A 15,949-nucleotide genomic window follows, 5' to 3' on the forward strand; every position below is an offset into this window, starting at 1 on the left:
AAATGCATATTTTATTTATGCTAACCTCAATTTAATAAAAGTATAGTATGACAGCTAACGACACATTAAGAATGACTTTGAATATTTATTACAAATATTAACTTCCTTTATGTTTAATACTTGGAACTTTGAAGGAATTTGACTTACTAAAAACCTCAACAGAAACAAAGTACATAAAAAATATTACATTTCAGTAACTTAGATTTTTAGCATTAAGTTTACTATAGCATTTCAGCTTTGATAGTGGATTTCTTAGGCAATAAACTTCTTTAAATCACGAAAACAATGTTGTTTCTTCACATTGTTACGAATATCTCATATTTGAAAGTTTTCTGTGTTTGATGTGCCTATAACTTCATTATGTTCAAGAAACCACAATGTGACATAACACCGAAAAGAGAGTAATCTGTAGAAACAATGAGTCAATTCTTGATGCAAAAATTGTATCTTTGTAATGCTCAGGTATTGTTCAGTTCTTTCTTTTCTGTTTTAATACAATATGAAGTCAGCGAATACAATTTTCTGCGGAGAGCATATTCCTTCTTCAAGTCTTTCTAAAGCTTTAGATAATGAAGAGTGGAGGGATTGAGATTTTGATCGGCATTACGTTGATCCAGGTAATTTATAGAAATTGTTAGTTTAAGTGGAGTTAATAGTGGTACCGCTCACTGGTTAATGGTGGCTCAATCGGAGTTAGTGTAAACTTTTCTCAAAGTATACACTTAAATAAACTGTTTGTTATCTCATATTTAGCAATAATAAGTAATTACTAAATTTTCTTGTTAAATTATTAACCGCTATTAACAGATTCGTGTGCAATTAGGAGAAGAATATATATATATGAAGATCTATGCGTGTATAAAATTTGGTGCCTCTAGGTGACTTTTTTAAATGTGAAAACTGTTCACAGACACACAAATTATTTTATCGTTATTAAAAGTTAGCTTAAAGTTTAAAATATACTATTGTTTCCAAAATCATCCGCATGGCTAGCAGCGAGACATTTTTTCTTGTAACATAGCATGTAGTTTCATATATATTTTACAGATTAAATCAAAATTATGAAATAATTGAAATCACAATAGAACATACTGTTGTAAACAGAAGAAAGCAATATATATATATATATATATATATATATATATATATATATATATATATATATATATATATATATATATATATATATATATATATATACACGTTGGACAAAATATCTAAAACGTTGGCAAAAGTGTGAAAATCATACCTAGTATGGTGTGGAGCCTCCTTTTGCGTCCAAAACAGCTTGGATCCGACGTGGAATGGACATATACAGCTCTTGAATCGTGGTGTGTGGAATTTTGTACCATTATTACTCCAAAACATGCTTCAGTTTCTTAAGGGATGCTGGCGGAGCGTAATGAGACCGAACACGCCTTTCTAACTCAGACCACAATGGCTCAATTATGTTCAGATCTGGTGATTGTGGGACCCAGGGGAGGTGTGATAGCTCCTGGTCATGCTCCTCAAACCATGATTTCACCGTTTTTGCGGTGTGACAGGGTGCCAAATCATTTTCGTAGATGCCATCACCATCAGGGAACAATATTTGGGCCATGGGCAGAACCTGTTCCCCCAAAATGGCCTCATACGCCTTAGCATTTATCATTCCATGCAGGGCTATGATGGGACCTGCAGAAAACCACGATATCACTACCCATACTGTAACAGAACCACCCCATGCTTTACAGTTAGGAGCAGACAGTTTGTATCATAGGCTTGCGACGGTGTTCTCCATATATAAACACGACCTGTTGTTGGAAACAAGGTGAAAGTTGATTCATCGGATCACATTACGTGTTTCCCGTGCTCATGAGTCCACGCCTTGTGGTCCTTGCACCACTAGATACGCCTCTTCGCATTTACTGATGTGACCAGGGGTTTGGCGATAGCGGCCCTGCCATGAATTTTCATTTTATGAAGTTCCCGTCGCACTGTTTTCGATGAAACCAGGTTCTGTAGGCCGGAATTGAGTTCAAACGTAATTTTCATTGCAGTGGTCTTCTTTTTAGCTGCTACAATCCGTTTTAATGCCCTCCGGTCCCTATCTTACAGATTTGTCTTTTGACCACTATTGTGCATTGCAGACGTCGTTTGCCCATGAATTATGTATGCCCTCGAGACATTGGACACAGTGCCTTTCAATACCCCCTCAATTTTTACCACTGTTGCCAATGAAGCTCCAACCAGATGGGCACCAACGATCATGCCTCTTTGGAAGTCTGTCAGGTCGGCCATTTCACACCACGACACTCACAGGTGATCTGGTTACTGCTGACGGAAGAGTAAGGTCCACATGACACATAGAAAACATAAAACGATCAGCAACCGCAACACGTGTTGTACAGTGGAGGGCCAAACTTACGTGTCCTGTATGAATTTTTTTTAAGATTTTTGTCTACCCACTGTATATATATATATATATATATATATATATATATATATATATATATATATATAATTTTCCCAGATACCTACCGACAGGTACAAACCGAACATCCTCTGCAATCACTTAATGTAGTAACTATTACGAGAAATTACAAAGGTATTTTTTTAATCTAAAGAAAGCCACGCAAGGAACAGGATCAAAAATATTTTAGTGTAATATCCTATCTCTTTCCAAATAATCGAGTGATCGATATATAGACGTCCTAAGCTCAATTTCCATTCGGACTGCACATTGTCTTAGTTCGTAAATGTAAATTAACTCACGGAAACATATAGCTGTTGAAATACGAAAAAGTACGGAATGAAATAAAGATGGAAACAAATTATATGCACTTCATAGTGCTAATTGATTGACTGGAATTCTACACATACTGTCACACTAGTTCACCATAAGTTCTAAATTTGCAGTTTGTTTTCAATGATAATCTTATCTATTTCTCCATTGAATATAAACAGGGGCGTAGATACGAAATTTATGATATAGGTAGATAGATAGAATATAATGTTACGTGTTTTCAAGGCTTAATAAGAACTTTCTACATAAATAAACATAAATATACAATGAAATATGCAAAATGCAACTTAAGTTACAGAAGTTATCTATATCGGCCGAAATAGGTGAAACTTTGCAGTTTAATTGCAGTGTTAACAGAAATAAATTTTAGGTTTGTACGAAAATTATTTGACTTGAGCTAATACTTAATTGGATATTCATTTGATTTAATACACGTTGATTATTGCTTTAAGTAATTGATTTCCTATTTTAGATGTCCTAGCACGAACCATAACTTTCAAATAACACCATAAATTTTCAATGGGGTCTAAATACGGCGAACTACAAGGCCAAGGAAGTGATGTAACATGCCGTAAAGATAAAATATAATCGTTAATAACTCTGGCACGGTGGCAAGGTGCAGAGTCGTCTTGAAAAATAAAGGGTTCACTTTTGAGTTAACCTCTTCCCAAATGTTAGTGTGAAGAATCTTATACTGTAATATATTTGTGGATTAATAATGCCGTCACAAATATGGATTCTACTGACCACACTGCAAGAAATACATTCCCAAATCATGATACTTGTAAGGTATTTTGAGATTTTAACTGTAGTGCAGGACTAAATGTTCATCAGACGTGCGATACATACCCTGGCACATGAAGCAATTCCATAGATCAGCGTTTCTCAACCTTTTTCAACTTGCGGTTGACTACGGGTGTAACTTGAATTCTCGCGGCACATTCATAGATATTATTATTTGTAAATATAAAATACCGTGGTATTTTTATTCTGGTTAATGATCTTCTCACAGAGAAGAAAGATCGATCACTGGTTTTCCCCCCGTGGTTAATCATTGTGCTTACTTTTGATTCTAATTTAAAAATAGAAAACAATTCAATGAAATATTGGACTCTGGTTTTAAAAACTACGCTTTCTTTTTCGAAAACTGTATCAAACCTTTCACTAAGAAGATATATCACTAAATAACGAACAGAGAAACAAATCTCTTTTACTTTTAAAACACAAATGTAGGTAATTTGTATGCATGTTTGCTTTGTCGAAAGTATTGAATAATATTTTAAAATTTCAAGTTACGAAATAGTCTGCTACAATAAAGGAGCAACAATAGTCATAACAATAACAAATACTTTTTTCAACATTAAAATCGTACACAAGAGTAACACGGTATGAAACTTAAAATTGTAGATTCATAGTAGAGGTTCATAGTAATGTGAAATACAAATATACATTTTCCCTTATGTCTTGCAATTTGATTTTTATAGAATTAATAATTTTGTTTCGATCTTCCCGCGGCACACCAGCGGCCCATTCACGGCACACCGGTTGGGAAACGCTGCCATAGATGTTTATTTTTTTCTCATCATTGAATAGTACTTTGCATCATTAATCACTAGCTCAATCCTAGTGAGCCTTGGCGCACTGTGCACTCATTGTATGTTAACTCTGTGTAAGGGTCATTTTCTGACAGTCCTGTATGAAAGCAAATCCATGGATTTCAACTTCTCCGTGTTGTTTGTTCGTGGCTTTTGCTGGTGTTATGTATCATCTCCCATTCTTTATCCACTGTAAATGAATTACATGACTTTTCTTCTAAAATACATTTAGAACAAACCGTTATAAAATAAAACTGAATTTTTTTCGGTATAAATTTGAAGTTCAGAACTGACCAAAAGTTTCACCACACGTTTGACAACTTGAACACTCCATCTGCGTAATCCTGAAAAGCTGTACAACAAAAATGGGCCGAAGAATGGTACTACATGATTGAGGGCTTGTTTTTATATAGTCATGTGGAGATCACAGTAAGCTAGACCGGGTCGGTCGTGAAATGGACATTCAGAAAGGCTGATTTGTACCTCACTTATGACGCATTTTGTAAAGTATCATCCATTGTTGCAAATATAGGTGACTTCTCTGACTTAATTTACATTCTCCATGGACTTAATTTCCTTCAAATTGATGTATATTTCAATGTATACTTATGTGTACTTATATAAAAACTTCCTAATAGACCTTCTAAACGCATAAGAATATAAGATGTTGCTATTAATTTTCCCAATCAGTGCCTTTTTAAGAGGCTCCTCATCGTAGTTTGCTACACAAAATCATAGAATTGCTATTTATTTTTATTTTATTTATTTGTCACCTATAACAGGACGGCTGTCCCAATTACAATAGGCTTACAGGAATTAAGTTATATTCAAATACTTATATACATGTACAATAATAAGAGTAAACATAAAAATAAAATAAAACTAAAAGAGAGAGGAAAAATAGAGAGAAAGACGAGCAAATAAAAATAAAATAAAATAAAATAAAGAAGGATATACATTGATTGGCATTGGTGTAAAGAAAAACAAAAACAATGTTACATCTATAACGTAACAGAAAACAAGAACTATGTATACAATGTTCGAATAATCATCTGACGCATTACTTGTCTGATATCTGTTTCAACAATTGCAAATATAAAGGATATAATAGAGAAAAATTATACAATATATACAATAATTTAATAATCATCTGACACACCTCTTATCTAATGTTTGTTTTAATAATTTCAAATATAAAGTATATGGCAAAGAAAGATCAATCTCTGGACTTTCCTTAGATACATTATTATAATTTCGACAAATTCGAATTAGGGGGGAATTCATATGCATAGAAGTTCTAGATTTTAGAGTATAAAATAGCGTTCTAGTCCGTAAGTTCATTTTGGCAGTATTAAAACTTAACATACTTGTGCATTCATGATTATCTATAATGCCATTCACCAATTTAAATAAAAAAATCGAGATATTTCTCTTCGTGTAGTTAATGGCGAATATTTAAAAATGTCTAATAATTTGCTGTAAGAAACTCTCATGTCATAGGAATTCACCTTGTACATTTTAAAATACAAATATCGTAAAAACTTCTTTTGTATTTTTTCAATATTTCTTTCCTGTTGTTTATAGTAAGGAGTCCATACTATTGACGCATACTCTAACTTGCTACGTACTAAGCTATTAAACAAAACCGTACAAGCTCTTATGTTAGTAAATTCATTTGTATTTCTAATTAAAAATCCTAAAGATCAAAAGCTATGTAAACGTAAAATTGCATATCTAATTCTAATTCATCTATAATCATATTTTATTTATTTTTATTGATTTTTGTTATTACTTACTTTTTTTTGAACAGAAATGAGCTATTTTTGAACCTAAAAAGGAGCATTCGGCTTACAATTTTAAGATGATTGAAGTACAAACGTTATTCTGGAAATATTTGGCTAAAATATAAGATAGAAAATAAGCTTTTCTGTGAAATAATTTGTTGTGTTTTGCTAAACGTGGGCTAACTCCCTTTGCCCTCATGAAGACTGTCATTGGCGTCTCTGCCATGTAAAATTTGGGGGGGACATCAAAGGAAATTATCTAACTGCTAGTGAGTATCTAAATAAATTAAATTAAAATAAAACATTGAATATTTCGTATTTCAAAATATTGGGGGGGACGCGTCCCCCCCACCAGAGACGCCCATGAAAACTGTTCTCACCCTGCTTGTACCTCATTTTTGTAAATGAGGGCGAAGGCGAATGAGAGGGAGCGCAAGAAAATATTTTGAGACGAGGACGAGTGAAGGCGAGAATATATTTTGGGTGGATAAGTGACAGTAAGGGTGAAGGTGAGGATTCGTTTTAAGGGCGGTAGTAAATTTTAAGGGTGTGAGTGAGTATGAGCAAGGGCGTGGGCGACAACGTGTTTTTAAGGTGAGATTATATATGGAGGGTGTTTGTGATTGAGAACAAGGGGGAAGCGACACTATATTTTGAAGGCTTGAACGTGTGAGAGGAACGACCAAGGTGAAAATGGGTTTTGAGGGCGAGATTATATTTTAAGGATGTGAGCGAGTGAAAGCAAGGGCGAGACTGAGAGTGTGTTTCGAGGGCGAGACTATATTTTAAGTGCGTGAGCGAGTGAGAGACTGCATTCTGAAGGCGTTAGGGAGTGAGAGCAAGGGTGAAGGCGAGAATGTGTTTTGAGGGCGGGATTATATTTTGAAGGCGCGAGCCAGCGAGATCAAGGGCGGCGGCGGGACTATACTTTGAAGGCGTGAGCGGGTGAGAGCAAGGGCAAAAGCGGAAATGTATTTTGAGAGCAACACTACACAGAGAAAAATCCGTTCTCCGGACAGCGGTATATTGTACAAATATACGGCATCCTCTTGCTTACTATAGAAATCAGTATGGAGCATACGTTATCCGTATGCTACATAGGCACTGCCCTTAGATGTTACATCATACCATTGCAGGATGTCTGGCATTTAACAGTTTTCCGTATATTACATGCATATACTTATGTTACCTTCGTCAGCTATATGTTATATACGTCCATTTGTATGTGAGATCCTGACCGCCTACATTGTTTCATACGGAAAGTACGTATAGATGGAACAGTTAAACAGAAAATATTATAAAACATGCGTTTTCAGTTATACGTCTGCAGTACTTTAAGTCCAAAAACTACAGGAATTACGCATGTAACGTATCTTTTTAAGTACGCCACCTACAATTTTTTTTCTCAGTGTATATTTTCAGGACACTATAGCGTATGACCTCGTGAAAGGAAGGACGAGAATGAGAATGCAGAGAATACATAAAAGCTTTTATTTGCATTCTTTCCCTTTTTCAAAAATTGCATATTATATGAAGCTAGGAAGAAGCTCCTTGTAAAATCTATGAAAATTGTCAATCACTGCAGTATGCTTTATGTTTTCCAGTCTGTAATGCGGACAAAGAGCTCTAGAAACTACTGACAGAAATAAATGCTATTCAATGATCAATTTTATTTTGTTTCAGAGTAATTGCAAGCAAATGTTCCAAGTGCGTTATTTGGGGAGGACAGGAGAGCGTAATTCTTCCTCCCTTGAATGTGATAAACACATTTTATTTGATTAAATGCATAGTAAAACCAGAGTGAATAGAATAGAAAGTGATATTTGAAAACGGTCAAAAAAAATATTAGTTTTTCAAAAATATTTAGTAGTCTACAACTTTAATGTATTGGATAAATTAGTTAAAAGGCCTGTTCCTGGTTGTAGGTCGGGATATCGCGGATCACAAGGCAGACATTTTTGGGCTCTCTGAGTATTCTCGAAGTAAAAGAAGTATTCTCGAAGTGGGTTTGAGCCATCCCCAGAAGTGACAGAGTTCTTAGGAAATTTAAAGTAGAGCAATCTAATATGGTGAAAAAATATGAACAAAAGAAAACATGATAAGGTCAAAGACGAATTCTTCGTATTATTTATTTCCTTTTTATAAACTTCTTGCTTTTTCATTCTAGATTCTAGAGTTGGTTGTCTCTCAGCAAGATGCTAAACCATTACATTTCCATATTGTTCCTCACTACGCACTTCCCTACGGTGACCTTGACTATAACAATGGAGGACATGTGGAAGATGGAGGTAAGCTAATAAAGACGTTGTTGCCAGATCCAAAATAATATAAATTTTCAAATTGTTTCAGAAGCAGCATAATGAACAAATGTTTCTGAAAAGATTGAATGTAGTAGGGAAAAAGGATGTATGTTTAGAACAATGTACCATTATTGTAATGTAGATTAACCTGTTCTGTTAGAAGATGAGATTTCTACGTGCTACTTAATTTTTTCCGGCATTTTAAATACTACTCCATAGGCATTGAATTTACTTAATAACCCATTTCTTTGAGCCTACAGGATATAATTGAGGGACTTTAAACAAAAAATAGCATTTCGTTGTATTAGACTTCTTTTATATTCAGTTAAACACTGAAAGAATAGTAAAAATAATAAGTATTAAATCGTTAATAGTAACATCGAGGATGAAATTATCGTTAAGAAAATAAAATAATAATCATTGGGTAATTGAGGGGATTAGTTTAAAGAATGAAAAGAGGAAACTAAATATAAGTGTGGAATTAGAAAGTTCCGAATGCACTAGTTTTTAGGATTTTAAAGTTTGGGATAGGACTAATAGTTTAGCAAAAATACTGACTGAGCCGGGTGAAAATGTATTACGTATAACTAACCTAGTGTTGACTAGGAATACATTAATAATGTAACAAAGAAGACAAAACAGCGAAAACTACGTTGGATTTAAAATTCGAAAAATAGAACTGCACAGAAATTCATCTACTACAGATATAAAATTCCAAAAGATTTAGATCTACGAAACGGGATTTTTCGAAACCCATAAATGTAATTTCAGTACGTGTATAAAGGTATCAACAAATTTAAGAAAGTTACCAACCTCGCAGTAAAATAATTCTCATGGATATGGACAGCATGTCTAATACGTGGATTACATAAATGAATGCTAAATACAAGTCAAAAACTAATGTTTGTGGAGAATGTGAAATTAATACAGCAGAATCATGTATGCATTTCATATATTCATTTCCAGAATATAACCGAACCTAACTTGAAAGTGAAGATATTAAAGAAACACAAATCTTCAAGTATAGAGGAATTTACGTCTGGCAAGATAGCCCCCCGACTTTAGAAAATTGAAACAATGACTAGGTCTTTCGTTTGTACTACGTTTGTAAAGTTTGTACCGAAATTAATTTCGTTTGTACCATTTTCCTTATAGAGTTACTTGGGAGGTCAACTGGGGGGGCTATGTTGACGCCAAGATTGCCTCCCGTATCACAGCACAAAAAATTGAAATAAACCATTTGAAAGCAAATCGTTTGTACTGTTTGTAACCAACGTCAAGATAGCCCCCCGTATCACAGCACAAAAAATTGAAATAAACCATTTGAAAGCAAATCGTTTGTACTGTTTGTAACCAACGTCAAGATTGCCCCCCGTATCACAGCACAAAAAATTGAAATAAACCATTTGAAAGCAAATCGTTTGTACTGTTTGTACCGAAGGTCAAGATAGCCCCCCCGTATCATAGCACAGAAAAATTGAAATATTCCATTCGAAAGCAAATCATTTGTACTGTTTGCAGTGGTGCCCACCCCCCTTATGTCCATGACGCACCCCCCCAATTGTCTATCCGTAGGTGTTCTTCCATGAAAAAAATCTTCTTTTCGATTAATTTTACCCCCCATCAAACATATTTATATAGATTTTTAACCCCCCCAAATATTTCAATGACGCAGTTTCCGTCATAGCCCCCCCCTTGTGGGCACCCCTGCTGTTTGTACCAAAAAGTTTTGTTTGTACCCTAATAGTTTTCGAGAAAGAGGATACGACATTTGGGGGGGACTATCTTGGCGCCAAGGTAGCCCCAGTATCACAGCACAAAAAATTGAAATGCACTATTCGAAAGCAAATCGTTTATACCATTTGTACCGAAAAGTTTTGTTTGTACCCTGATAGTTTTCGAGAAAGAGGGGATGACATTTGGAGCGCTATCTTGTACGCAGGATAGGCCCCGTAATGTGTACTTTTCCTATGCCCAAAGTATTATGTGTTTATTCATGTGAATTTATGTGTATTTAGAACTCTGGTTGTGAATATTCAAATAGAAGAAAAAAGAACTTTTGGGGAATAACTCAACGTTAAAATTGAATCGGCGAGTGGAAAAACAGTGTGAGTACAAAATAAGCCATTTTGAGGTAAAGGCAAAAATAACACTAAAGATGTAGAACTACAAGTTGTAATGAAGAGCAGTACAATTTGGAAGACATCGCACGTTATAGCAGAATGCTATAATGTCGACTGTACATTTGTGGCATTGATAAACGAAAGTTCTTTCTTCAAATATCTCAAAATGCGTTTTGTGGACTAGTAGTGTTTTTCCACTCACCGATTCAATTAAATTTTCTCTATTTCTGCCCTTTTAGTGTATACCGTAAATACCGTAAAAAGAATAACAAAGTGTGTACAAATTCAGAAAGAAACTGGATTGACAGAAATAATCTTAAACAAAGAAAAATAAAAAATGAAATATTTACTCACCTAAACTGCGTCCTTCCACGTTTCAGCATTACACCAATTGAAGAAATCAACTGTTTATATCTGTCACATTTGCGGCTCGAGAAGCTCGCCGCTTTCATAGGCAAAAGCAGAAAGCAAATAGGCCATTGTTAAATAATACGGTATTTACTTACGGAAAGATTGCAGTATGCTTATCTTAACACTATTCATGAAATGACAAATCGCAACTCTTAAAAAATGTAATAAATTTAGAAAACATAAGCCATGGCAACAATTGCAAATTGCCAGTTTGAATAATCTTCAAACATGCGGTGAAAATTAGAAGTGTTGCCAATTTGAAAGATCGAATAATGGACGTTTGATGCACAGGTAGAAGCAGTCCTAAATTCATACTGGTTAACTATAGAACAAACGTAAGCATACCAATTGCTTTTTTGGGAAAATTTACTATTAAAATGAGGTGTCAAATGCCATGGTTTTCATTCTTCCAAAACTACACTTTAATTCGAAATAGCGTATTTCAATATGGCTGCCGTCAAGGTTACTCTTTTCGTACCACTTGTTTCTAGGCATAATATGCATTACCGAAATTTTTATCCACTTATTATCATTAATACGCGAGTTAGAAGAGGAGATAAGGGACTTACGCACTTAGTAAGTATAAGCAATTAATATGCCTGTAACTTTTTCCCAGATGGGAATATTTTCCCAAACCGCTGACTCTACGTTCAATGAGATAATCAATTACAACTGTAATCCCTTAGGTCAGTTATTAAATGTTCTCTTCATTCCCTTCTCCAACTCACAAACAGGTTACACAGACTTTGCTCAATGGAGAAAATATTTCAGAACGTTCTGTAAGTTGATGTTGAAATTTCAAGACTGGTCTCGCAATCTAATTACTACATTGGAAACAAGAAAAATGGCGGTCGATACTTTTGAAATAATTTAAATGTATCAAGACATGCAGGATCATTACTGGTAGTTAAGTTTTGAGATATTATATTAAATATGTTCAATATTCTATAATTACCCCCTGATGTGTAATACAAACCTATTCAGTTAGTTTTCTTAACAAATACAATATTTAACTACTTCCCTATTATAGATGTAGAAATGGCAAAATCATAACTTATGTGTAAATAAAGAAAGACACTATGATAGAAATTACGAAAATATTACAGTCTATGATGCCGATTTCTGAAGGTGCTAACTTTGGATTAAGGCTTGAGTACTGTTTCGTATTGTAATATACAGTAAGTCTCTTCTACATAAACCTAGTGCTGGAATTGGACGTTTACTCTAAATATAAATCAATTAAACATCCTAGCCCAGTGAGAAATATCACAAAAATACGTCATAAACAACCAAGATCAATATTGAGAAAAAGTAAGTTAGGATTTTGTAATTTTTTTTGTGTTTTATATACTTGATTGCATAATTAAAATCTTGTAAACATATTGAATATCATACGATATTGAACTAAATTACCATTTATTGTACATGAATACTGGAGCTCTTTGAGTACGACTTCTTCATACTTTAACAATCACAAATTTAAAATATATTCATACCTTTATTCTTTTAAAATGCTGGTGGCACATTTCTGACTTTCAAAAAGGAAATAACATGTTCTCTAGCCTGAATTAAACGATGAAAACAGAGATAAAGAACCTTTAATTTTATTGCGTGCTGTGTGACGTTTTCCATTATGGAGATTGAGTGGTTAGAATGTGAGGTTTATGCTTATCTTCAACGTGAAAAAAGAAAAAGGAGTACACCATGAATTCAGTACGTCCACATACCATGATTATTGTCTCCTGATGCATTGCGGATGGCATGCAAAAATTTTGTTACACATGAGATGAGAAAGCTAAGAGAAATCGTACTGTGGAAACGAGACTTAATTCATTTTCGCTATACTTTTACAGCCGAGGTATTCTCAAATTTCATCTCATGATCAGAGCCGTAGCTAGAGATTTCGGCGCCCGGGGCGAAGTAGATTTCGGCGCCTCCCTACATTTACCATACCAAACTTTTGCCGCCTCTCTTTCTCTCTCTCTCTCTCTCTTTTTTTTAATAAGAGAAGCAGGTTTTGTTATGTTATGCTGAGTTTTTATCAAGCTGCTTGGATAGACCTTTGCAACATCCAAAAACGATCATTATGTATTCTTTTACAAATAAGAATTGTTTTCAAGAGGCTCTTTTGGACTAGTTGGTACATTATTCTACTCAGTATTTTTTCTTAAATTGTAAGTGATATATGTACGTCCACATGCATTTAAAATGAGCTTACAAACCGTGTGTCATCTTTGAGAAAATCTTGAGATACTTAGTTTTTGACATAAAAATCTTAAACCACTTCTTCCCTTTTGAATCCTTTCATTTTCCTTTAGGATACACATTATAAACTGTTAAATAGCCTAGGATCCGTTTCAAATATCGATCTTTCGATATAGTTACTTAGATGTATGCCACATCTATCCTATACCAAGATAACAGAATGTGTTTATATGGACGAAAAATGAAATTGAAAGGGACATGTAGTTTTACGTTCCACAATTAAAGGCTAAAGAAGATTTATGATTAACGGAGGAGAGAGATGATAAAATAAATGGTGAAACGGAAGAGCTTAGAGAAAATTCACTGATACAAAAGACAAACAAACACTTAGCTTTGTATATAATACATTATTGAAAACTATTGATTAGATTTCAGCTTATATGGTTATATCTGACACCAATAATTGTTGTTTAGAAATTGCAAAACTCAAATGTCAATGGATAGATGTTTATATATGTTGCTAGCAGGTAAATACATGAAATTTTACAAGTGAGCATTACACATTCGATTAATTTTTGAAGTTCCTCAAGGCAGTTCAATTTGGCTCAGCGATAAAGTGTTGGCTGATATTATGTAGATTATAGGTTTGAATTCTATTCTGGGAACACAGAATCCTTTTCTGATTTAAATTTTAAAAAGATGTTTCCTTTATCTGGTAATCCTGGAGGGAAGTTAGAATACTAAAAATTAAGATAATTATACTAAAATTAAAAAAAGAGACAAATAACATTATATAGGACATTCTAATCATATTTATGGTTGAGTATGACGTTGCAAGTTTGAAGTTTCCGACTTTCTTGTTCCTCTCTTATCTACCTTCTAAAAGCCTCTTTCTCTTTCAAACCAAGGAGATGGGTATCTATTGATCTTCAGAGATTTTTGTCCACATAAGGTGTGTAAGTCTTCTAATTCATATATGAAGAAAAGCATATCGCAAAATATTTTGGAATAGCAGGTACTAAAATAAATGGTAGAAGGGTAGAAGTCATGTCACAACTACGTATTAATATGTGTTTTCGTTAATATAAAGAACAATAGAAGCGATAGAAAGGTGGAACAAATTCTGGTGGAAAGATGTTATTGTCGCCCGTATTTTAGAATACTATTGATCATTCATATTAAAAGGAAAAGTAATTAATTGAGATTTTTAATGCAAGGAACAGCCATTTGGAAACTTGTTGCTTTAAAAAACCAGTTTTGTTTATGCCAACGTTTTTAAATTGTGTCTGCCTGAAGATCTTTCAAAACCAATTATAAAAAAAATAGTAATATTTTGGTTGTTTTTCACTATAGTACTTGTAAATATGGCATGTTATTAAATTGCATTTGACTTTTGTAAGACATAAGAAAACGTCCTTTCTTCCAATTGGTACAAATTTTAATGTAATATTGATATGATATAAAATCGTATCATTCGTCAGTACAATATTCCATGAAACTGATATAATTACTATTTTCACTTCTAATGCGCAATTCACACGTCTTTTAATATTTGTCTCTAATTTTCATAGATGGCACTCATCGAAGCGCGACTTCCTAGAAGCAGTCAGTTTTGTAAATGTGTCGATTATTCGATTTGTGATCATTCTGTTTTACATTAGTCTCAACTGTTCAGCAAGAATTTAATAAATTATCTCTGGAAAGAAACGCAATATATTCTTCAAAACAGTTTGTCCACAATGATAATTTTACTTTGACTAGAATCTGCGTCTTGCACAAAACGTAGTACGAGTTGTAACGAGATACAAAGCGGAAGAATAACATTCCAAAATAAAAACTTACAGCAGTGAGTCTGTATTTTGTAGTGACTATGAGAAAAGGCTTAAGAGAAAAGGCATAAGTAAAAAAGTGTACAAGAAATAAGAAACATTCAAACAGATTGGAACCTTGGCAACGCCTCTGCAACATGTGCCTGGGACTGCTGTAAGAATGTGTGCTGAAAATCAGGTGTGTTTGAATTGTTATAAAAGGTACCAGAACTAACGAATTGTACTACAGAAATGAATAATAATATAGACATTTTCTTTGTCCCCCTGCAGATGAAGTACAAGTATTAAAGCAGAGTTTGTAAATGTTAAAAGGACGTATGTCTCCACTGAAGCATCCTACGAAGATTAAAAGTGATAGAAGAGAACATTACGGAAATAGAAGGAGAGGTAGACTACACATAGCAGTACGCAATACATTCTCTGCAACAATTTCTCATAATATGGTGTGCTTGGAGATAAAGATGGTTGTGATTCTGGAGATATACAAAATAAGGCTGACGAATGTCTTACTGATGATGAATGGATATGTACTGTGTCAGAAGTTTCGCAGCTTGTTATTGATTCAAGAAATAAAAATTGAAGTTGAAACTTGTAACTCCGATTCCAGAAAGCTTCTCAAAGTTAGTATCTCTAAGTATGTAGACGAACGTTAAGTCTCGGAAGCAGAGATGAGAAAAATTAGTCCTGAGCACAGTGACTGTATTGTTATAATTAAGGCCCGGAAGATGAGGAAAATTCTCTTTTTTAAGAATGTCCGAAGACGAGGCTTAACATAATATATGTTTATTTTGGGTCATTATAGGCCAGAAAATGGTGGATTTTATTTGTCCTTTTTGCCTTTTTCGGTCTTTTTGAAAGCTTTTTACAGGTTTTAACGTCTTTTTTGCACTTTATCTCTCGACGATAAATTTACTGGC

General features: G+C 34.0%; 1 protein-coding gene across 3 annotated transcripts in view; it reads left to right on the plus strand.

The window, feature by feature from the left end:
* The first annotated feature begins 498 nt into the window (after positions 1-498).
* Positions 499-15,949, plus strand: part of LOC145679883 (uncharacterized) — a 140,724-nt gene continuing 125,273 nt past the window's right edge. For all 3 annotated transcript variants that reach the window (XM_081750393.1, XM_081750395.1, XM_081750394.1), the window contains exons 1-2: positions 499-617; positions 8,332-8,452. In XM_081750393.1, the coding sequence (XP_081606519.1) occupies positions 570-617; positions 8,332-8,452 (169 nt within the window). In that variant the 5' untranslated portion in view covers positions 499-569. The remainder of the gene's footprint in view (positions 618-8,331; positions 8,453-15,949) is intronic.

This window comes from Thermobia domestica, chromosome 2 (assembly GCF_964235325.1).
Source record: "Thermobia domestica chromosome 2, izTheDome1.hap1.1, whole genome shotgun sequence".
In the NCBI taxonomy this organism is placed as follows: domain Eukaryota; kingdom Metazoa; phylum Arthropoda; class Insecta; order Zygentoma; family Lepismatidae; genus Thermobia; species Thermobia domestica.